Source organism: Primulina tabacum, chromosome 10, assembly GCF_025594145.1.
Source record: "Primulina tabacum isolate GXHZ01 chromosome 10, ASM2559414v2, whole genome shotgun sequence".
NCBI lineage: Eukaryota > Viridiplantae > Streptophyta > Magnoliopsida > Lamiales > Gesneriaceae > Primulina > Primulina tabacum.
Genome location: NC_134559.1, coordinates 25,008,418 through 25,034,418, shown reverse-complemented (window position 1 = coordinate 25,034,418; position 26,001 = coordinate 25,008,418). Strand labels below are relative to the sequence as shown.

At 35.8% G+C, this 26,001-nt stretch overlaps 1 protein-coding gene across 1 annotated transcript; it reads left to right on the top strand.

The window, feature by feature from the left end:
• The first annotated feature begins 1,303 nt into the window (after positions 1-1,303).
• On the top strand, positions 1,304-2,341 carry LOC142505006 (uncharacterized). The gene has a single exon (XM_075617832.1). The coding sequence runs from the start codon at positions 1,304-1,306 to the stop codon at positions 2,339-2,341; it is 1,038 nt and encodes a 345-aa protein (XP_075473947.1).
• The last annotated feature ends 23,660 nt before the right edge of the window (positions 2,342-26,001 follow it).

Below are 26,001 nucleotides of genomic sequence, written 5' to 3'. Positions count from 1 at the left end.
ATAAATTATTATAACACACTACATTAGGGTCATATCATATCATATTTCGGAGTTCCTTTCCACTTAGATTTTGAATCATAACAATACTCAAAAACCAACTTTTATTTCAGAAACAAAAATTATCGAATAATAACATGCTCAATCAATTTAAAACATGTATATACTTTTAAAACAGTAAGTTCACTTAAAAATTCAAATTTGGCTGAAACGAAAATTGGTTTGAAATCCCTGTAAAAGCCTAGCCTCCTGGTTTTGTTCATGCTATTTACATGAATAGTGTGATTACCCACTCAGCACATGATATGTGTGCTGAATAGGCAATTCATGTTCACTCATTCAATCATGATGTATGGATAAGTGATCATGATTCATCCATCAGCATACGTGTAATGTGATAACACTACCAAAAAAATATGTTTTCGCGACGGTTAAGTCTCTTTACTATTTAAAGCGACGGTTAATGAAAAACCGTCGCTATTTACAAAATTACGACGATTTTATTAAAACTGTCGCTAACTATAGCGACAGCTTATAAAACCATCGGTAATGAGAGACGATTATCATAGCGACGGTTTTATATACCCGTCGTGCATTGGCGACAGTTGTGCTTATACCGTCGCTATAAAAACGATAGTTTTATTTAAATCGTCGCAATTTTTTAAAAAGCGACATTTCAAACTATAACCGTCGCTAAATATAGCGACGATGTAAGAAAAACCGTCGCTACTTTAGATCAGAAACGCTTTTAGAAAAACTGTCGCTAATAACGACGGCTTATTTAAAATTGCGACGGTTTAAGAAAAAACCGTCGCAAATTGTCTATAAATACCCGGATTTTCAGTTCATTTCCGTCCACACCACTTCACACATGCGATAAATTTCTCTTTTGAACGATTTTAGCTTCGATTTAGGGTAAGTTTTTTGCGTTTCAATTCTTGGAAATTTCTGAGTGTTGGTATATATCATGAATTTTGTTAGCTTGCAGTGCATGTCGTTTTTCACCTGATTTTTGGAATGTGCACATTGCTCCGACGTCTTCTATGACCAGTTTGTAAGTTTTTTTATATAGATTTATACACGTTTAATTTGTTTTTATTGCATGTTATTTAGAAATTAAATAATATATTACATGTTTAAATTTTTATTAAAAATATTATATAATTTAATTTATATAAGTTTTCAACATTAAAATTAATAAATTTGTCTAATTATGTTGTTGAATTTTAATATTTTTAATTTTAATTAATTGGTAAATGATAGCGATTAAGTAAAATATATCTTATTTATTATTTTGTAGGATAAAATGGATAACGATAGAAATTGGATGTATCGTCGTTTGGAGAATGGATTTTTAACGGCTGAATATTGTGTTGGTGTAGAGTCGTTTGTAACATTCGCACTTAGTCATCCTGAGTGTTTATTAAATGAAAATATTTGTTGTCTTTGCAATCGAAAAAAATGTCAGAACAAAATATATTTAGATGAAGATACCGTCAAGGTACATCTCGGTCGTTATGGATTTGTACCGGATTACTACAATTGGTTTTTTCATGGAGAAGAATACATTAATCCGTCATATCCTAATCTTAATATGGAAGCTCCTTCATCATTTTCGTTTCTTGTTGCACCACCAATTGCTCAAACTACATTTCCGGATTTTTTTGATACTGTTGAAGAAAATGTTAACTTTGAAGAGAACCCTGAAGATGAGAATGAGAATTTTGGTGAACAAAATCCAGCAATAAATACCGTTCCCGAAGTTCCTGAAAGTCCAAACAGTTATATTAAATCATTGTATGAATGCATTAAATCAGCCGAGAAAGAAATTTGGGATGGAAATCCACACGGTCATTCTATGTTGTTTGTGCTCGCTCGGTTACTGAAGATGAAACATGAACACAACATGTCTGAGCGCAATTACAATGCCATGTGTCAACTCATGTCAGAGTTATGTCCTTCTGATAACTACGTCCCTGAGAGTTTTTATGCGACCAAGAAAATTATCAAAGATCTAGGGCTTCCGGTTGAAAAGATTGATGCATGCAAGAATAATTGTATGATATACTGGGGTGTCGACGATGTTTTAACAGAGTGTAATTTATGTGAACATCTTCGGTACAAACGTAGTAGAAGTCGATCTCAAAATCCTGAGAAGAAAGGAATTCCATATAAGTTGATGTATTATTTTCCGATCACTCCACGTTTGCAAAGGTTGTATGCTTCAAAAGCTACAACATTACATATGCATTGGTATAATGATCACCATTTTGACGGTGACACTATGACACACCCTTCTGATTGTGCTGCGTGGCGTTATTTTAACGCTTTGCATCCATCTTGAAAGGATCGGTTAGTAGGTGATAAGTGTTTAGAAGGGGGGGTTGAATAAACATTCACTGATTATGTATTCTTTTCGAATAATGGGTTCAGTTTAGTGACAAACTGACACTTGGTATCTCGTCAGTCGATAACAATCAGTTTAACTGAAAAACAGTTGCGGAAGTAAACTGACTGAAAGATAGAATAACTGATAGTAACTGAAGTAAAGTGCACACGATTTGTTTCTGGATGTTCGGAGAATAGAATAACTCCTACGTCACCCCTTCTATCACGAAGATAGGATTATCACTAAAAGACTTTGATCGAATACAAATGTTGTACTGACCCACTTCAGTTTGGACTTAAACACTGCCAAACTGAAACTCTTAGTTCACAATATCTTTTACAGTGCGTGACTGAATATAAAACAACTGAATATAAATCTAACAAAGATTTCAAAGTGCTAACAAGCTCGTAAAGATAGCCTTGATTGATACTGATAATTTTGATAAGAGTGAGCTCTTGATATTCAAATACGAGTGGTGAATTTAGTAGAGTAACAGCAAGCTTGAATAGAATAGTAGTTCGCGTGTTATTTTCTCAGCTGCTCTCTTCACCTATTTATAGGCTTCCCTCTCAAAGGTAATATTAAATATCATTTGAATCTTTATATCTGTTGATTGCCACGTCGATATTCTCTGACAATCGTACCCTGCAATCTCTGAAATGCGGTGTTCCACTACTAGTTGCAGTCTGTTGTACTATTTTTCGGTTGTCGTTCTCAACTGATGACGTGTATAGCTGGGAGATCAGCCGAAAGATACTTTGCTGGAAAACTCATAACTTATTGTTTTCAACTGATCAGTTCCCGACTGATCAGTTAGTTAGATTATGCTTCAACTGATGACGTAGATAATATTTAGCTTATACGCATTAATCTTCATCTAACAGTTGTAATTATATGAGTCAGTTAAGCTCGTTGCCTTTGATCAGTTATTCAAATACGTTTCAAAGCTTAGTTTGTCAAATCACTGAAATTTAGTTTCCAACAATTTCCCCCTTTTTGGTGATTGACAAAACTCTGAATATAATAAACTGATCTTTTTGAAGTAAAAGAATTCTTTGAATCATTGTAGATAAAATAATTTCTAATGTACAGATTCGTACAGAAAACAAATAATCTTCAACAAATAACTGACAAAAATGTCTCTTCAGCTGTATCCTCTCTTATTCTTTCATCAACCTAGCTGCTTCCCCCTTTTTATGAAGCACATCGACCTTGAGAGATAAAATCCTAACATCAGCTGCAATGTCTTTGACAGCATTCAATACAGTAGTCTGCAGCAAATCGATTTTCTTTGAGACAGATAGCTCCATGGATTCAACTCTCTTGCTGATTGAGTCTTGAGTAAGAGAAAGACTTTCAGCTAAGCCTCTGTTCTTTTTAAGCTCGTCGATTGCAAAGGAAATGGAAGTCACAGCTGTTTGAATAGATTTCAATTTGCCTGAATTAAATTCACTGGAGGGGTTCAACTTCAGAGAATGAGAAAGATGAGTGCTTTGAATCTCCTTTATTTCTTGCATTATTTTGGACGTGTTGAGTTGAATCTCATGAATTTCTTCAAGGACCAAATCCATATCTGATGATGGATGAGGAGATACTGGTCCAGACAGCCCTGGTTCCTGTTCCTTGGTAGATTGATCAAATATCACCAAAGTTCGGTCAGAAACCTCTGTTTCCTCATGTGTCAGCTCTGGCACTTCTTCCACACTGACTTCTTGTTGAACTGGAGGAGAAGAGGATTGATTAGGAGCAGTAGATGGACTGACCTGCTGATTCAGTTGCGGATCTGCGGTAGTATCAGTTGGATGGTCAGTGACTGATGGTTCTGAATGTTGGTCAACTGAATCTTGCTGCGGTTCTTCAACATGCAACTGAGCTTCCTCAGTGAACATTTTCAACAGTTGGCTCAACATTTGACTGAATGGGCACATCAGTTTGAACCTCTTGTTCAGCAGAGACAGGGATAAGAGCATATGTAGCTGCTTGATCAGTTGAGAGATCAACTGATTCTGTTGAAGGCACATTTGCTTGAAATTCTCGGGCAACTGACTGAATGATCTCATCGATATTGGCAAGTGTTAAGTCAGCGTCCGAGTAAAGTTGATGATCAGCAGCAGAAGATGGTGGCACATCCTGAGTTGGTTCTACTGATGTAGCAGCAGCTTGTACAGGGGATGGCTCTCTGTGCTGAGATGGCGATTCATCTTCTTCATCATCGAAAATACCTTCATGATTGATAAGTTCTTGATCCATTTACCAAAATTTTATCTGCGATTGCAGAGCAATAAGATCGTTTTCCAGCTGAGTGAGCACAGCTCGATCATTATAGGCAGTTGGACTTGTGGGAATATAGTTGGCTTTGAGCTTTTCAATCAGTTGGCCCAACTTCTTGGCTCTGATTTGATCAAAGAAATAGTTCTCTCTCCCCAATGCCTGAATTATTGTAGCAGCTTTGACCATTCTGAGAACAGTTGTCTCTAGCTTGATGAATGTATTCAGCTTTGACTTCTTTTTCAGCTGTTTAGCAAAAGTGTGCGTTCTAAACCTCGTCCATGCATCATAAACCTTCAGTTTTGATTCAGCAAAAGCATTGACTTGTTCCCAGATGAGGTCAATGTGAGTCTGAATGGCATTTGATGTCCTGGGCTCTTCAATCAACTTGCACTTTCCTTTCTCATCCGAAAGAATATGTGGAATGTTCAGTCCAGAGTGAGTAGTGTCTACTTGTTCCTAGATGATGATTCCCTTGGGTCGAGCAGGAGCAAGAATTGTAAGACGTTTGATTTGGATCAAAGGAGCTGAAGCTTTTGCTGATTCCTTCTTCTTATCAGCTAAAGATATAGCCTTCTTGGATGGATCAGTTGGTGGAGGTAACTGATATGTAGCTGAAACATCAGCTGGAATAGCTTTCAGCGGAATAGCCTGAATAGGCTGTTGAGCATCTGATGGGTTCAACCTCTCAGCAGTGAAAGATGCAACGTTGCTACTGGCTTTGCCTTCTGCATCCTTTGTTTCTTGGTAATCAACTGATAAGGTGTTTCCTCAGAATCTGATCCACTGACGATCAGTTTTCTCTTGGTAGTCTTCAGTTGAGCCAGAGTCTTGGCCTTTTTAACTGATTTGGGAGCAGCCTGCTGAGTTCCAATCTCCTTTTTGATCTTAACGAACTGATCAGGAGAGATTTCCAGTTTAGTCTTTGGTGGCTGAACATTTTTGGCATTGAAAACTTTGAATTTTGATGATCTCTCTGAATCATCAGCCACCAACCTTTTGACTTCGAGCAAATAACTCAGCTGAACTGCAAATCCTTTGGACTGCTTGGTGGATTGAAACATATTCTTCAAGATGTTGAAGATAAGGTGCTTCCAGTTTAGTCTTCGTCTAGCCATGATAACAGTGATGGCTTGAAATTTCTCCAAAGTTAGAGCAGCAAAAGATCCTGCCTTCGCCAATAGCCCCTTGGCTACTATATCAGCCAGCATCTGAACTTCATGCTTCAGCTCTTTCTTTGGATCGGAAACTTTGATTTTCCGTCCATCAGCAGATAGGAGAGTTTGCATCTCTTCGACATTGGATGCTTTGACTTCAGCAAGGTGTGCTAACCCATCAGAAGGCAATAAGATCATCTCTTCAAAAGAATCTTCAGAAGTGGTCAACAACTGACCATTGACAGTAGAAATGATGCTTCCATCAGAATTGATATTTCCATTGGAGTAGAAGTCAAGAAGTTCCTTTGGATAAATCTCCTGTGAAGAATACCCCAAAAATTTCCTCAGTCCAGCTGATTCTAGCTTCAAAAATACATTTTTGACATCGGCTTCTCCGACTGATAGAACTGATCCAAAGTTGATATCCATAGCATTCAACATGTGTGCGGTAATTTGATTTGCCATTTGAACTGAATGATTTCCTGCGAAAAAGAAATCTTGAGTTTGCTTTTGCTCTGAGAATTTTTAGTAAGCGTAAGGAAGAAGAACTGAAATGGAGCGGGTAAAGTACTAATGTACGTGATTGTTCGAATTATTGGACACGTGTCCGTCCAGGAAATTTTGAATAAAGGACGTGTGTTCGTGTGGTAAAATAGTGTGTTGAAAACACATGGATTAAAAGGGTCCACGTTTCAACCTGTCATTTGTTGAAAGATAGCATTTAATGCTTGATAATCAGTCTTGTCACTAAATTTGGAATAAAAAATGGTTAATTTGTTAAATTATGTGAGAAGATTAGTGAAATAATCAGCTGAACGATCAGTTGTGAAACTGTGTCTTTTCAGTTGAAGATTTACTAACTGCTGTCTTCTTTGTTAACATTTTAAACCAATATTCCCCCTTAATAAATGCATATAAATATTACGGGAATTTAAGCAAGACGAATTAAATAAAATCTTATGCTTAGAAGGTTAATCGTCTTCCGTATTGACTTTGTCCTTTCATCTTCCTCGACCATGTGCTTATAAATAAGAGTAGCTCAGTTAGTCTTAAACATATCAGCAAATAATATTCAGCAGCTAGAATGGCAGGTGCAGGTAGCTCAAAGACTCCAGACATGGCTGAAGACTTCATGAGCTTAGCTGTGGAAAAACGAAAAGCTGAGATGGAAGATGAAGTCTTCCATAAAATCCTTCGCTTCTGGGAGGAGCTGCAAGGACTCCAGTTTCTCCAGGAGTGTGGGATGGCTACCACTCCCAGACTGATGGAACAGCTGGAGAAATATCGGGAACGCTTGCATTGTGCTAACACGGTGGACATCTTCGACGAAGACAATGTCTACCAACTGATTCTCTACAAGGAAAGGAGGATCCTAGAGCGTATAGCTGACTTCGATAGCTTCCTTAAGACTTCCACCGGTGATTTAAACCGTTGGTTGAACAAGTGGAGGTCTTTTGTTCAGGAAGAGTTGTACGATGTAATTCGCACCAATTTCTTCAGGTGAATAAAATGTTTATTTCGTTTATCTTTGTCTTTTATTTTCCTGCAGTAGTTAATCTCATCAGTTGATAAGTAATTTATAAACTGAACATAATAACTGACAAATCATTAACTGACATCAGTTGAAATTCAAATGAATGGAAGACGAACTGAAAGAACAGTAAATGACAATAGAACTGTTAGATGACACAAATTAATTAACAACTGATATCAACAGTAAAACTGATTAGGATAAATTAATTAATCCAAGTATATTGCGAAAGTGGGAAAACTTAGTCACGGGCAATGGTTTGGTGATGATATCAGCTGCTTGCTACTCAATTGAGACATATTCCAGTCGTATGTCCTTCTTCAAGGCATGATCTCTGATGAAGTGATGCCTGACATCTATGTGCTTGGTCCTCGAGTGAAGAACTGGATTGTAGGTAATAGCAATCGTGCTTGTATTGTTACAAAATATGGGTGATTCTTTAGCGTCAACTCCATAATCTCTCAGTTGTTGCTGAACCCAGAGCAGTTGAGCACAGCAGCTTCCAGCAGCAAGATATTCTGCTTCAGTTGTGGAAGTTGCCATGGATGTTTGCTTCTTGCTGAACCAAGAGATAAGTCTGTCTCCTAGAAACTGACATGAGCCACTTGTACTTTTACGATCAAGCTTACATCCTGCATAATCTGCATCTGAATATCCAACTAAATTGAAAGTGGAGTCTTTAGAATACCATGACCCAACAGTTTGTGTGCCCTTAAGATATTTTAAAATACGCTTGGTAGCTGAAAAATGTGATTGCTTAGGGTTTGCCTGAAATCTAGCACACATATAGACAGCAAATACAATATCAGGACGACTAGCAGTTAGGTACAATAATGAACCTATTAAACCTCTGTAAAGTGTCACCTCAACTGATATTCCCCCTTGATCAGTGTCCAGTTTTACTGATGAGCTCATGGGAGTACTTGCAGCTGAACACGATTTCATGCCAAATTTCTTCAGCAACTCCTTCGTGTATTTAGTTTGACTAATAAAAGTGCATGTCTCCAGTTGCTTCACTTGTAATCCAAGAAAGAATGTTAGTTCACCCATCATGCTCATTTCAAATTTTTCCTGCATCAACTTAGCAAATTTCTCGCATAACTTGGGGCTAGTTGACCCAAATATGATGTCATCAACATAAATTTGAACGAGTAAAATGTGATCATGCTTTGAAAATTGTCTTATCAACTGATCCAACAGAAAAATCATGATCAATTAGAAATTTTGAAAAACTTTCATACCAAGCTCTTGGAGCTTGTTTAAGACAATATAAGGCTTTGTTCAAATGGTAGACATGATCAGGAAAATGATGATTGACAAAACCTGAAGGTTGTTCAGCATAGACTTCCTCTTGCAACTGGCCATTCAGGAATGCACTCTTTACATCCATCTGGTAGACTTTGAAATTTTTGAATGATGCGTAGGCAAGGAATATTTTGATAGCTTCCAGTCTTGCAACTGGTGCATATGTTTCATCGTAATCAATTCCTTCTTCTTGCATATATCCTTGTGCTACCAGTCTCGCCTTGTTGCGCACAACTGAACCATCTTCGTTCAGTTTATTCCTATACACCCATTTTGTACCTATAACAGTTTTTGAAATTGGTCTTGGAACTAGGTTCCAGACATTGTTATGTGTAAACTGATTTAGCTCCTCTTGCATTGCATTTGTCCAGTTTGGATCAGCAAGAGCTTCATCAGTTTTCTTCGGTTCCAATGGCGATACAAAAGCTGAATGAATGAATAGATTGAGCATTTGATTCCTTTTTCTTACCGGGTCAGATGGATTACCTATCACCAATTCTGGAGGATGTGATTTCTTCCATCTGAGTTCAGCGTTTGTTGCTTCTGTATCAGCAATTTCTTCAGTAGGTGACTGAACGTTTTCAGTTTCAGTTGGTAACTGAATATCATTTCTTTGCTCTTCCAACTGATTTTCAGGAACTACTTCTTGTTCAACTGATTGATCCACAATTTCAGGTTTATGTGTTTGAAGGATGTTCGATTGATATGATTTTCTTCTTCATGATCATCCTCCAAACTGATAGTTGTAAATCGATCAGCTAGCTCAACTGGATCAGTTGGCTTATCAGTTAGAACAGTTTCATAAAAAACAACATGTATAGACTCTTCAACATTTAAAGTGCTCTTATTAAAGACTCTATAAGCTTTGCTAACTGACAAATATCCTAAAAATATTCCATATGCAGATTTAGCATCAAAGGCTTTTAAATTATTTTTCCATTGTCAAGAATAAAACATCTGCAGCCGAATATTTTAAAGTAAGAAACCACACTTTTTCGTCCATGCTATATCTCATAAGGTGTTTTCAAATGATTTTTATTAATCATCGATCTGTTCTGAGTATAACACGCAGTGTTTACTGCCTCTGCCCAAAACCTTTGAGAAATACCAGAATCAGCAAGCATTGTTCTAGCAGCTTCTTTAAGGGTCTGATTTCTCCTCTCAGCTACACCATTTTGCTGAGGAGTTATAGCTGCTGATAGCTCATGCCTAATTCCAGCATTTTCTAAAAAATTTGAAAGAATTGGATTGATGAATTCAGTTCCTCGATCGGATCTGATTCTATCAATTCCAACTGATTTCTCATTTAATATTCTTTTGAAAATCTTGATCAGTTGAGCAGCAGTTTGGTCTTTGGATTTGAGAAAAATAACCCAAATAAATCTTGAAAAATCATCTACAACTACCAAGGTGTATTTCATTCCCCCTAAGATCATGACTGGTATTGGACCAAATAGATCCATATGTAACAGCTGTAAGCATCGGGAAGAAGATTTACGACCCTTGTTTTTAAAAGAAAATTTAACTTGTTTACCAAACTGACATGCTGAGCAAATTTTATCTTTAGTAAAATCCATTTTGGGCAAACCAGTGACTAGATTGTGATTATTCAGATATGCAATAGAATTAAAGTTCAGGTGGTTTAATCTCTTATGCCACAACCAGTTTTTAGAAGATTTTGAAGCAATAAAACATACTGGTGCATAAGGTTGATCATTCCAACTGACTTTGTAAGTGTTTCCACACCGTTTGCCAGTTAGTATGACCTCATCAGTTGCATCTTTGACTGAACAAGAATGTTTGTCAAACTGAACTGAGAATCCATTATCGCATGACTGACTAATGCTAATCAGATTATACTTGAGATTCTCAACTAATAAAACATCATTAATGATATAATTACCATGGATAAGCTTACCTTTACCCACAGTTTTACCTTTGGAATTATCTCCGAAACTGATGTTTGGTCCAGTGTACTTGATCAGTTGAGATAGCAAATTTGCATCTCCTATCATATATCGTGAGCATCCACTATCCAAGTACCAGATTGATTCCTTGTTTGTACCTATTACCTGCAATCACACACAAGATATAATTCTGGTACCCTTTTCTATTTGGGTCCAAAATTGATTAGTCCTTTAGGAATCCAGACTTGGATCAGTCTAACTGACTGTCCGGTTGTTGTATTCCAGATGGCCTTTCTCAATTTGTGTGTGCTTGGTGTGTATAGTATGCAGATGAGACAACATGGGATTTGGCTCTGTTCAACTGATTTTTCAGCCGATATCTTTTCTGAACTGGATTGTTGTTATAGTAATTGGAGTAGCCATTTGAATAATTCCTGCTGAATCTTTTTGACGACTAACTGCGTGAGTCAGTTAAAACTTTTGGGCTATAACTGATACCATATCTTTTAGCCTTGTTCGTAATTTCAGTAGGCTGTTCAACCAGTTTACTTGGCTCAGTTTGTTCTTGTGCCACAACTGATTTAACAAAGTGAATGTATTTCCCTTTATCCATATTCAGTTTTGGTCGAGTATCATTGGAAGGCATTTCATCTTGGTTACTGAACCCTAAATCAGTTTTATCAGTAACTGATTTCTGTGAGTTCTGTATATCAGTTAATGCAGCAGATGATTTGTTCCAAGCCTGAATAAGCTCAGTTTGCTTTGAATTTTCAAGCATCAACTTCTGAATCATTGATTGATTCCTGCTTCTTTCAGCGTTGAGCTCAGCAATTTCCTCTTTTAGACTCAACACATCAACTGATACATCAGTTTTAGTTTTATTGTCTATGAGATCATTTTGCTTTGCTCTAACCTTTTCAAAAGATAAGGCAAGCTTGTGGTACTTACTAACCATGTCATGAAGAGTTGAAATGAGTTCTTTTCTAGTGAAATCAGTTGAGCTAAAGTCAAATACCTGTTGAGTGCTTGACTTTACTTATGTATCACCAGCCATTAGACACTTCACTTCCTCTTCACCATCACTGGAACTGCATGAGGTTTCTAGCTCTGACTCTTCGTTTTCAGTTTCTGCCCATTTTGATTTACTCTCTTCACCTAAGAGTACCTCATGCTTCTTCCTGAAAGACTTCTTATCATCCTTGGGTCTCCTCTTGTGCTCATATGACTTCTTCTTTCTTTCAGCCGAGCCTTGACTGTCCTTCTTAGGTTTGGGACAGTCATCAATGAAGTGACCGGGTTTGCCACAGTTGTAGCAAGCGTTTGATTCCTCTTTAGAATTGTTTCTCTGATAATGCTTCTGGAACCTCCCTTGATTTTTCCTCATAAATCTTCCGAATTTTTTGATGAACAATGACATGGCATCATTGCTTAGTTGATCAGCAACCTTCTCGACTGAACCATTTGGTTCTGTTCTAACAGCAGCTAAGGCAGTTGGACTGATGGAGTAGAGGGTTCTCCTTCTCGAGTTTGCAGCTCAAACTCATAGGCTTTCAGATCAGCAAATAGATCATGAAGTTCAACCTTGTTTAGATCCTTGAACTCCCTCATTGCCATGGTCTTAACGTCCCACTCCTGAATCATTGATTGATTCCTGCTTCTTTCAGCGTTGAGCTCAGCAATTTCCTCTTTTAGACTCAACACATCAACTGATACATCAGTTTTAGTTTTATTGTCTATGGGATCATTTTGCTTTGCTCTAACCTTTTCAAAAGATAAGGCAAGCTTGTGGTACTCACTAACCATGTCATGAATAGTTGAAATGAGTTCTTCTCTAGTGAAATCAGTTGAGCTAAAGTCAAATACCTATTGACTGCTTGACTCCACTTATGTATCACCAGCCATTAGACACTTCACTTCCTCTTCACCATCACTGGAACTGCATGAGATTTCTGGCTCTGACTCTTCGTTTTCAGTTTCTGCCCATTTTTATTTACTCTCTTCAGCTAAGAGTACCTCATGCTTCTTCCTGAAAGACTTCTTATCATCCTTGGGTCTCCTCTTGTGCTCATATGACTTCTTCTTTCTTTCAGTCGAGCCTTGACTGTCCTTCTTAGGTTTGGGACAGTCATCAATGAAGTGACCGGGTTTGCCACAGTTGTAGCAAGCGTTTGATTCCTCTTTAGAATTGTTTCTCTGATAATGCTTCTGGAACCTCCCTTGATTTTTCCTCATAAATCTTCCGAATTTTTTGATGAACAATGACATGGCATCATTGCTTAGTTGATCAGCAACCTTCTCGACTGAACCAGTTGGTTCTGTCTAACAGCAGCTAAGGCAGTTGGACTGCTGGAGTAGAGGGTTCTCCTTCTCGAGTTTGCAGCTCAAACTCATAGGCCTTCAGATCAGCAAATAGATCATGAAGCTCAACCTTGTTTAGATCCTTGAACTCCCTCATTGCCATGGTCTTAACGTCCCACTCCTTGGGAAGACCTCTGATCACTTTTAATGCAACTTCTTTGTTGGTATACACTTTTCCAAGTGCATTTAGTTCATTGATAATACAGCTGACTCTTTCATCATACTCATGCATCGATTCTCCAGTTCTCATCTTGATATTATCAAACTTCTGAACAGCAACAGAAAGTTTATTTTCTTTGGTTTGTTCATTTCCTTCACAAAGCTGGATCAGCTTTTCTCAAATTTCTTTAGCTGTCTCACACATTTTGATCTTGCTGAAAGTTATTTTATCCAGCGTTTTGTACAGTATATCCTTTGCCACGTTATCCAGATTTGCTTTTCTTTTGTCCTCAGCAGTCCACTCATCTCTGGGCTTTTCAATTCTATGAGGTGCCCCATCTGTGATTGTAACTGCTGTATTGGCTTTCAGAATCTTCATTGGTCCGTCAGTGATGACGTACCATATATCATCGTCTTGTGCAGCTAAGTGAACCTGCATCCTGATTTTTCAATCGTCGAAGTCTTCTCTGGAAAACATTGGGATCTTGTTGAAGGAAGACATGAAGAATAGTTTGAGTAGAGATATTCTTAGACAAGATACAACCGCTCTGATACCACTTGAAAGGATCGATTAGTAGGTGATAAGTGTTTAGAAAGAGGGGGTTGAATAAACACTCACTGATTATGTATTCTTTTCGAATAATTGGTTCAGTTTAGTGACAAACTGACACTTGGTATCTCGTCAGTCGATAACAATCATTTTAACTGAAAAACAGTTGCGGAAGTAAACTGACTGAAAGATAGAATAACCGATAGTAACTAAAGTAAATTGCACACGATTTGTTTCTGGATGTTCGGAGAATAGAATAACTCCTACGTCACCCCTTCTATCACGAAGATAGGATTATCACTAAAAGACTTTGATCGAATACAAATGTTGTATTGACCCACTTCAGTTTGGACTTAAACACTGCCAAACTGAAACTCTTAGTTCACAATAGCTTTTACAGTGCGTGACTGAATATAAAGCAACTGAATATAAATCTAACAAAGATTTCAAAGTGCTAACAAGCTCATAAAGATAGCTTTGATTGTTACTGATAATTCAGATAAGAGTGAGCTCTTGATATTCAAATACGAGTGGTGAATTTAGCAGAGTAACATCAAGCTTGAATAGAATAGTAGTTCGCGTGTTATTTTCTCAGCTGCTCTCTTCAACTATTTATAGGCTTCCCTCTCAAAGGTAATATTAAATATCATTTGAATCTTTATATCCGTTGATTGTCACGTCGATATTCTCTGACAATCGTACACCGCAATCTCTGAAATGCAGCGTTCCACTACTAGTTGCAGTCTGTTGTACTATTTGTCGGTTGTCGTTCTCAACTGATGACGTGTACAGCAGGGAGATCAGTCGAAAGATACTTTGCTGGAAAACTCATAACTGATTGTTTTCAACTGATCAGTTAGTTAGATTATGCTTTAACTGATGACGTGGATAATATTTAGCTGGTACGCATTAATCTTCAGCTAACAGTTGTGATTATATGAGTCAGTTAAGCTCGTTGCCTTTGATCAGTTATTCAAATACGTTTCGAAGCTTAGTTTTTCAAATCACTAAAATTTAGTTTCCAACACATCTTTTTCATCAGAGATTCGAAACGTGAGATTAGGATTATCAACAGATGGATTTCAACCGTTTGGACAAAGTGACCAGTAGTATTCGTCATGGCCTATCATTGTTACTCCATACAATTTACCACCTTGGAGACAAATACATGTTCTTGTCTGTGATTGCACCTGGACCGAGTAACCCAAAAGACAAACTGGACGTATTCCTTCAGCTGTTAATTGCCGAGCTTCAATCTTTGTGGTGTAATGGTGTTCTCACGTACGACATTCATGCCCAACAAAATTTTAAATATGTGGGTTGTTTTGATGTGGACGATAAGCGATTTCCCCGCATACGCAATGTTGTCTGGTTGGAGCACTGCCGGAAAACAAGCATGTCCTCACCGCATGTCTGATTTAGACGCTTTTACTTTGCCATGTAGTGGCAAGACATCATGGTTCGACAATCATCGGAAATTTTTACCTGAAGATCACCCATTGCGTCGTAATAGGACAATGTTTCTAAGAGGTAGACAAGTGTTACAGTCAGATCCTTTCACTAAACACGGGGATGAATTACTCAATGAGTTGGACGAGTTTGGTTTTAGACCTTCGTATGAGATTGGCTCTGACACAATCAATAAAGAAATGTGTATTCTGACGAGATGTGGTTGGAGAAGACGGAGTATTTGGGAGCTTCCATATTGGAGTACGAACCTTATAAGACATAACTTGGATGTCATGCAAATTGAGAAAAATGTCTTCGACAATGTCTTTAATACGGTTTTTAATATACAAGGGCGTACGAAAGATAATGCCAAATCACGGGCTGATCTTGTTCAGATGGGTATTAGAACCGAGTTGCATCCATCTACAACAGACGGCAAATATCCGAAAGCAAATTACACACTTGACAAGAATGCCTGACAAGTGCTTTTTAGATGGCTCAAAGAATTTAGATTCTATTATGGGTATGTTTCTAAAATGGCGCATTGTATAGACATGAACAAGTTGCGGATGTTTGATATGAAGAGTCATGATTGTCATGTATTCATGCAGCGACTAATTTCTGTAGTATTCAAAGAGTTGTTACCACGAGATGTTTGGGAGGCTCTTACCGAGTTGAGTATATTATTTGCAAACTTAACGGCACGGAATGTTAAACAAAGAGATATGGTGCGTTTAACTGAACAAATTCTCATCATAATGTTCAGGTTAGAAAAGATTTTTCCCCCAAGTTTTTTCGACTCGATGGAGCATTTTTGCATACACTTACCATATGAAGCACGCATCATGGGTCCTGTACAATTTAGGTGGATGTATCCCTTTGAAAGATATCTACATAAATTGAAAAACACGATGCGTAACAAGGCACGAGTAGAGGGTTCCATATGCAATGCGTACTTGGTTAAGGAGGCTGCTATATTCTGTCAGCATTACTTCAGTGATTCAACAGGACATTAGAAGGCGGAAAACTGGGAAAGCTCATGGAAGCACATACGTTGACACTAATAACTCAGAACTTCTTTCAATATTCCGCACTCGTGGTAAGAAGATTGGAGCTACAAAATTGCAATGGCTAACAAATGAAGAATATCATGCAGTTTCAACATATGTTTTGCAAAATTGCAATGAAATAAAGTCATTTGTCGGGTATTATGCATATGTCATTCGTTAAAATATATAAACACTCGTTTCTGATTTTTAATTGTATTCAATGTATTGCAGTATGTATTAGAACAATATCCGTATGGAATATCCAGAGATGGAAGACTCTTCAGTCGAGGCGTACATCTAAAAAATTTATTTCAGTGGTTTCGTCAATATGTAAAAATGACAAATTACAATTTTATTTACATATTTCAATAAATTGTTAAAAAATGCGAGTTAAATGACAAAGGAATCTGGGATACTACGAACCATTTGTGTTTCCTACGCATGCATCGCAATTTGTGTATTTGACTTATCCAACAACGAAGAGAGCTGAATCAGATTGGATGTATGTGATTAGTCTATGTAGGGCGAGCTTATGTCACTACTGATGTTGAGCCAAATACTGAGCAGAATCAAAAATATGTGAACGATGCATTTCAAAACAACGAAAGTGGACCTCATGACATTTCAACTCAATCTCTTTTGACGTCCCAAAATCTAGTCAATGTTAATGTTATGTACGACAACGAAATTGATTTGAACAGCATTGAAAGTAAACAGAAGAGGTTCAGTATTCGAGCGACGATGTTCGTGACATCTACAACGAAAGTGAATAAGGTTGAGTTTATTTATGATTGAATTGTAATTTGAAAAAAATATATTTTATTTTATGCACAAAATTAATTAATCGTTTGCATACATAGATTTTGTACGTATATGGGAGAGCAGCAGCACGAACTACCTCTGCATGATGGTCGAACTCCGATATGGGTCGCAAATGACATGTAAGTTATAAAATTATATTTTTGTTTATTTTTTGGTAAAAAAAATTGAGATAAATGTTGTTGCTAATTTTTAAAATTTCAATAACAGTTCAGCCAAAGCACAATAACGCAACAGTTCATTACTGCTCAATTTTTGTTACTGACCAGCGACAATGATATTGGGAGTAGTTCATTGTAAGTTTTGATTTATGGTTTTAAAATTAATTTTACGTAATAGTAACAACAAAACTAAACCTTCGTTAAATAAAACTATATTTTATTTCAATTATTTTTTCATAAATTATTTACAAATTTGATGAGTTGAGGAGATTAATTTAAACATTGTGATTTATGATTTTAAAATTAATTTTACGTCATAGTAACAACAAAACTAAATCATCGTTAAATAAAACTAAACTTCTATTTCAATTATATTGTTTTTCATAGATTAACAATAAAATTTGATGAGTTAAGGAGATTAATTGGCAGTTGCCAAATGACGCATTGACTGCCGTGGAATTCCAATTCATGAGTTGTGACAACCGATAAATGTTAGTGCAAGTATAGAAGATTTGTGGCTTATAAAGTTAATTGCTTTCCTAGGCTGTTGAGAAGAAAAACTGGTTTTATGCACTTCATGAAGAAATTTGTGATTTAATGAGAGGACAAAACATGGGTTTATTGCTTGCTAGAAAGGAAAAAATATGGGTTTATCAAAAATTAAAATTAATCTATAATAAAATTGATTAGTCTTTATGCACCTCTCTAAATTCCTAACGTCTCTAGCAATAAAAATCCAATTGTACATGTAGCATAATCTTTATTTCTTTCCCGTGAAATCGACTCCCATGACTTATGTTTTTCTTGACTCCAAATCTAAGCATGGCCAACGAGCGATGAAACGCGCAAACCCTTTTTGTTTCGGGGCGAGAACAATGTACGCTAATGTCCCGCGTGCGAGGATGTTGGTGGACTCTGTGCGGTGAAGCCCGCTTTTTTTAGCTTTGATAGGGTAGATTTATCTGGCAGTTGATCTCAAAGAAATCAGGCTATTATTAATTATGGAAAAAATATAAAAATAGAAATTAAAAAAAAAATTGTTGGAATTATTTGGACGTTGATTCCGGCCTTAAAAATATTTTAAAATTGTTAAAAATCAGAAAAAAAATTGGGAAAAAATGATTTTTTTAAAATTCTGAAAATGTTGTAATATCCATATTTTTGAAAATCGAAACATACTCTAATAAATTGACGTCATTTACACCTTCAAAAAAATCATGATTTCTTCAATTTTAATTCTGAAAAATCAAGATTTCTTCCTCTTCCATTTCATTTCATTTTTGAAATGAATTCGAAAATGGATTCATGGACAAACGATGATCTCAATATTCTTTCATCAAATCTTTCTCAAATCAGCGACAATATTAAAAGGTGGGGTTTATATTCAACCAAATGAATTTGTACAAGTTGTTATGTAAATGAAAGTCTTCAAAATGAATCTCTTCCAAATCAGAAAGAAAAGTAGATGCAGAATGATTGTCTTCCAACTTTTATAAACAATGCTTACATCATGATTTTAAATTTCTAGTTCATTTATTCTTGATGTATGGAACTTGTTATTTGACCAGTTAGCTCTATCTACCGAGCAATATTTTCCCGAGTTTGATGTACCTAACTAATTGAGATCTTGGCTTTAGTTGCTAATCCATATGAAATCTCTTATGATTGTTTAAAACCGCAAGTTTTGGTAAGGTGTTTATTCACCTTTTTAGTTACATTCTCATTTCTAACAAAGATGGGTTAAGCTGAACAAGATTAAGCTTTAATTTGTTTATATTAATTTTTATTATATTCCCACCCCAAAATTTGGTTATTTTGGATACAAAATAAAATGATATATTTTAATTTGGTTTGTTTTATTTTAATTTTTGAATTATACCCATTTTACTATTATTTTTAACTGATTTTATAAATATTATTATTATTATCAAGTTATTTAGTATGATTTATTAACAAACTATTATTAGGTTTTCTTTTAATTATGAAAAATAATAAATTTATCAAAGTATAGAAAAGTAAATAATTAAAGCCCGGTGACACGTGTGGCCTTGTCTGTCTTTCTATTTGTCTTATGTAATGTCAAATCAGTCCAATCACCAGAAGTTTGTATTAGTTTTTGATTTCACGAGTTTGGAAAATGTTGCGCATATATAAATTTTAAATTGTAAATTTCTAAAGCTCAAAATAAAATAAGTTTCGTGGTTTGTAAGCTACATATTATTCTCAGTTAGTGTTAATCAAATATATAATAATAATCCTAAAAGTGCTTTAACTCAAAAATGGTCTTTCCTATCCCTTTACTAACATATACAATCTCCTAATTGCAAACAAAACATTTCTTTGTTTTTTTTAATGGCGTAGAAATTTGCACTTGTTATCGTTCGTTGAGTATTGATAAATCTTAGGACTAATGTAATAATTTGTAAATCATGTTAGTTAGATGAATCATAATATTGTACTGAACAAATCTTATGTGACGAACTTAACTGAAAATATGTTAACCAAAAAAATAGAAATCGTGCCCACTCCCCTCCGCTCCACCAATCTTCTTTATTGCAATATCAGTGGCCATATTCTTTCTTTCCTTACCTCAAATTTATATAACAAAGAACCAACCCACCACAGCATATCTAAATATGGTCTATCTCTCTCTCTCTCTCTACAAAATATTCGGTAGCCTTGTCACTCTCCTTTGCGTCCAAAATTTATTTGTTTGATCTATTCTCTACTTAATTCAACAAATGTTTGTCCAATTTCCTAAGGATCAGGTAATAAGATAATTTCGTGGACATAATTTTGCCGCCATTTTTCTCATAATAGAAGACATCAACTACCCTCCCAGATCGTTTCTTCTACATGTTAGCTTGTTTGTACCTAACATTATATATATATATATATATATATATATATATATATATATATATATGAATATCATAATGATCTTATATGAGTGCCAAATAAAATATCTTATATTATAAAACATGTAGAAGATATTGTATTTGCCACTATTATAAGATCATTATGATATTCCTCCATATAGATGATATCGATTCAAAACGATCTCAAGATAAAACACATATATCGTTTTGAATCAATATCATCTATATAAAGGAATATATTATATATATATATATATATATATATATATAAATTGGATGTAATGAAACATATCAAAATTATACATGTAATAGGTGAATTTACATCATCGATGTTTACATAAGTGTGCACGGTTGATGTACAACATGTCAAAACTCATATATATAACTGTGCACACTTATGTAAGCATCGATGATGTAAATTCACCTATTACATGTATAATTTTGATATGTTTCATTAGATATAAGTTATTTCTTTATATATATATAAGTTATTTCTTTAAGTTGCACTAGATAAAACTCAAGTTAATGCAATTAATTGCAAATCATGCTAAATAAATAGATTACATTGAGCAATTTATGTAGATCTAAGAAAGTTAGTAGAGTATTTGAACTCATGATGAATGACTCATCCGTTACACCCATTTGGACAATGCTTGTAGCAACATTCTACACTGTTATTATTATTATATAACAATACGTATACAAAGAAAATGAAACTTTCTTTCATCTTTCTTCACCTAACAATCATCATTCATCCAAGAGGGACCATTAGATCAAAAAAGGCCATGAAAAGGACAGAATAAATTTGAGGCAAATGATTTTTCTATCCTTGCAGGTGTTAGAGTAGATGCTCTGCAAGCCAACGGTTGGCTAGGGAATTTATTGACTCAAGTGAAATAAACAATCTTTATTTTAATATAATTTAACTTTTTATGGTCTTGTTATACTTTATCTGTATACCCATGCAAACGGCATAGATAATGTCCTTGATTATGCTTTAATACAAATGAATCGTAATTCGATGTTGAAACTCATTTGTAAACACTGCATATTCTAAATTTGTTCCTAGTCGATTCAGCCGCCTAAAACAGGGATAAAGGCCGCTTGAGCTCGAGACTAGCATCTGTGATATTGTGTACTGCGTTTCTTGTTAAGGGCATAGAGATGTCCAAACATGCAGATGGGTAGTCATATGATGATTATACCGAACAACCCTCCCTCGGACTTTCCAAGTGGTTATCATTCATCGAGAGGTTAAGTCCGTGGTTATGATTGTACACCATTAGTCCTTACGACCCGGGACAACACTGAGGCTCTATATGCTAGGGCTGTGCTTTGACTCGTTTACCGGCTCCAGGATAGTCATCAGGTGGCGAGGTTGGGTACAGTTGCGACACATATAGGAGCCAGTGCATTGTAGTCGGGGATTCACCGCTCACCTACGGGTGTGGATATCCTATGTGATCTGATGTAATAATAGTGCATGGAATCTCTGGCCAGAGTATGAGATGTACGTTGGAGAAGGAGTTCTCCAATAGTATACACGATGCCACTATTATAGTTATCACATAGTTATCGAATTAATATGCAACCCTCGATGAACCAATGGTTGCAGATTCGATCGGGATATATGAGATGAAAGGACCGTACTGTACGTTAATCATAATCGACTGGTTCTTGCAGGCACTATCAGTGATACATAGGGGATCATGGGGCGATGCTACTAGACGCTCTTACCATGATCCGATGGGTACAATCAAAAATGAGTTCTGACATTATTGATCAAGGTGTTAATGAAAAGAATGGGGCTAACTAGGGTAAGTCCGAATAAAGGATTATGTCCTGAATCACAAAGAGTTGTGAACCAACGGCTAGCTGTATCCCTGAACCATTGAGGGTCACACAAACACTGGATCGTTTGTTCCCGTTGAGAGAATAAATTCAAGGAGTTGAATTTATATTATAATATAGTAAATTCAAGAAGTTGAATTTATGATAATTAAATTTTGAGAAAATAAATTCAAGAAGTTGAATTTATGATATAGTAAATTCAAGAAGTTGAATTTATGAAATTTGGAGAGAATAAATTCAAGGAGTTGAATTTATTAAATTTGATAATTTAATTAATTAAACTCAATAGTTGGGTTTATTAAATATTAAATTTTGGAGGTGATAAAATTCAAGGAGTTGAATTTATAATTTAAATAATAAATTCAAATTTGAATTTTTAATGTATTTAATTTATTAAGCTCAAAAGTTGAGTTTATTAAGTATTAAATTTGGGAGGTGATAAATTCAAGGAGTTGAATTTATATTTTAAATATTAAAGGGATTTAATTATTAAATGTAATGAGTATATATATAATGAGCTTGTAGGAGTACAAGACCAACATACATATTATTAAAGTTCTTAATTAGACTTTAAAATATTAATTAATTAATTAAACTAGTTGGAATAGGATAATTAATTGATTAAGCCCATTAAGTGTTTAATTTAATTAATGTGCCCTAAGCTTATATATATGTGTATTATGCTTAGGGTTAAAAATAATTCATTCATAATTTTTGAAAACCCTAGCCTCCATCTCCTAAGGAATTTCGAAAATCCCATCTCCCAAAAGTCTCAAAATTTCGGCCATCTCCTTTTGAAGGAAAACTTTGAGCCGTCTCTTGTTTTCAATCTCCAACGTAAAACTTCTTCTAATTTTTCTAGTGCGAATTAGAAGAGGAACAAATCATCTAGTCGTGGACCTGATTAGAAGAAAGGAGTCTCTTGAAGAAAGTTCGTAGGGATTCATCAAGAGCTAATCCGTTTATACCGGATTAGTTGGTGCCACGTAATATAATTCACAAAGGTATAAAATTTCAACACCCTATGAATGTTTATGTTAAAATCATACGAGCGCCCAAAGCAGAACATATTTTGATTGTCAAAATAAAATAAAATTTTTAAAACTTCCGCTGCGTTTGGGCGTGTAGAAAACCGAGATCCAACAGGGGTATAAGAGCCAGGTTTTTTCTAGATCGTATGGTTTTGATATTGAATAATTTATTTCTAACCACACAAGAAAATTTTTCAGAAAATTGATACACCATAAAATTATTTTTTTCAGAAAACAAAAAAAAAATTTAATCTGCCCGGAACTGTTCCGGGCAGTCGTGTGCGCAGGGACGCGCACGGCAGCGCGCAGCGGGCGCGCGTGGCGTCGGACGCCCGCGTGCACTACGCCGCGCGCGCGCAGCGCGCACGCGTCCTGGATGCCAGCGCGCACACTGTGCGCGCCCTGCGCGCACTTGGGCTGCCGCCACTTGCCCGAAACGTTCGGGCAGCGGGCGGGCATGTGCGGGCGGCTGTACGGGATAGTCTCGGGAAGCGTGCTGGATGATGGGCTTGAATTGTTTGGGCCTAGTGTGCAATTTTCTGATTTTTCAAATTTTCTGGTAAAATTGATATTTTTTAAAATTGGTTCAATTTTTATTTTGGAAAATTAATTATTTTTCTTGTAAAATAAATAATTAGAATATGATTTTAATTATTATTGGTAAAAATGAGTTTTTACAAGAAATCAATTATTATTGATTTAATTGAAAATTAAATAAAGGAGTTTATTTAATTTATTAAATCCTTTAATAATTGTGGTGGTTAGTGATAAAATTATTAGATATATGATTTATCAATTAATTAAATTGTTTAATTAAAATGATGTTAATATTTGATATTAAATGCATGAAGGATGATCGAGAGCCTTGACCAATGTGTTAGGTGTATGTTAGGATATTTTACTGTTTTTCATTCATTTTGTTTATATTTGATATTATTAAAGTGGGCCTGGTTTATGGCCCGTTCTCACCCCATGAGATGTATCCCTTATGTGTCATGACTATTTAAATGTAATTATTAGAAATAGTGGGAGATCAAGACTGGAAGATGGTGGGCCCGATGGACGAGATGAAGACATGTAAAATATTGGAATCACTTATAATAGTTGCATTTGCATCCCTGCATTCACCTAGGTTTTGGACCTGGATCCATGTTTGGCTCACATGGATATAATAGTGTTGGCGATCGATCATTCTTATTTATTGTTGAATGTCATATTATGATATATGTGATATATAGTAGTATGCATGTATGTATATTATTAGATAATATAGTTGCATGAATCCGGCAAACATCAAACATGGCACGCGATTTTTAAATTAAAATGATGAGACAAATTTTAAAATTAAAATCCCTCATTTTGAATATGATTCAAAATTTATATCAAACCGTAAAAGTAAAAATTAAAAGAGTTTAATTTTTCCTTGCCTTTCATCAACCGTGGTTGCATGTTGATCACTACCCGCGGACAGTGTCTGGCTCATATTATTGGGGAGGCCTGCACGCCGGAAAGCTGTTACTTCCACCGGACATATGATGTGAATTGAGTGGAACTCCCATGACTTCGGCTCATATTATTGGGGGAACTCATGGCGACCGTCTACTACAATTCAACATTGATGGGTCGGTTTGACACGCGAAAATAAACGACGTCATATTATTGGGTCCTTATTAAACGTGAGGCAAAACACGCGGAGGTTGCATAGGGATGCAATTGGATTCTACCTTTTACAAATTATAATCGGCTGATATTATTCGGGATTATAATTGGCTAATTGGACTCTACGTGCCCACTAAGAACAATAACGATTTCCCTTTTTCATCAGAGGGTGGTGAAATGTCAAAATAGTGGGAGGAGATTTATAAAATGAAATCCATATTTTATATCTTAAAATTATTTAAAATAATCAGCAACCATATTCTGTTCCATATCAGTATATTTTCGATTTCGTCACGTAATCCATTTTTTTATTAACACGCTAACCGAATCTAATTTTCAAGACTGGTTGGAAAAATTGTTCTAAATTCGGAGAAAATGACAGCACACTAATGTCAGTCCTGCTGAACTGACAAAGCATGCAAGATGGTAGGACCATATTATGCAAGCTAAAATGTGATGCTCGCTTCTATGTCAAATGAACTGTAGGGACAGTTTGAGGAAATGTTGAATGTGCTGACATTCGAATAACATGCAAGAGTTGCATGCATGAAACTCGTACATGATGCACACCATTTTAAAAGCTCATGACTACACATGCAAGATGGGGCTTGGCCCATGAGCGTGGTGTATATGATTGGGCTTATTGAAAATGTGGTGGGCCTGGAATATGTGATTCCTAACGAGTTAATTGATAACATCAATTTGTTGTCTTTCTCTTCCTCATTTGACGGGGTTATGGTGAACTTCGTTTAATAAGATTTGATAGCCTTGAAGAGCTAGTCATGCTTATAACTTATGAGATCACCATAAAATAAGAAAAATGTTGTTTTTATAATGGGCCTTTCGTCAGACGAAAAATGACCCACAAGGTAAGGGAAAGAAATGTTCTGCCCCTCACAAGAAAAACAATCCCAATAAGAGGCAAACTCTGAAAGACACTTAAAAGGCCTACAAAGCCCGATAAGTTAGAACATATTTATTTCACTGCAAGAAGTCCGGACATAAGAAATTATATGTGCCAGAAATGTTCTGGAAATGATAAGTGAATGTCCAAGTAAACATGATTTCAACAACAAACAAAAGAAAGTTAGATGATCCAAATCCCACACAAATATGGCACGCTAGACTAGGTCACATTTTCAAAGAAGGATGCACAAGCTAGTGGGAGAAGGCATGTTTGACTTGTCAGACATAAATTCTCTATTACGTGAGTCCTGTCTAAAAGGAAAAATGACAAGACTCCATTCGATGGAAACGTGGAACGTGCACATGGTCTACTGGATTTGATCCACACAGACGTTTGTGGCCCGCTAAGTGTTAGCACAAAATTGGGCATTCCTACTTCATTACCTTTACTGATGACCATTCGAGGTATGGGTACGTTTATTTGATGAAACACAAATCTGAAGCATTTGAAAAGTTCAAAGAATTCAGATCTGAAGTAGAAAATCAGCTTGAAAGAAGTATTAAGGAAACTTCGAT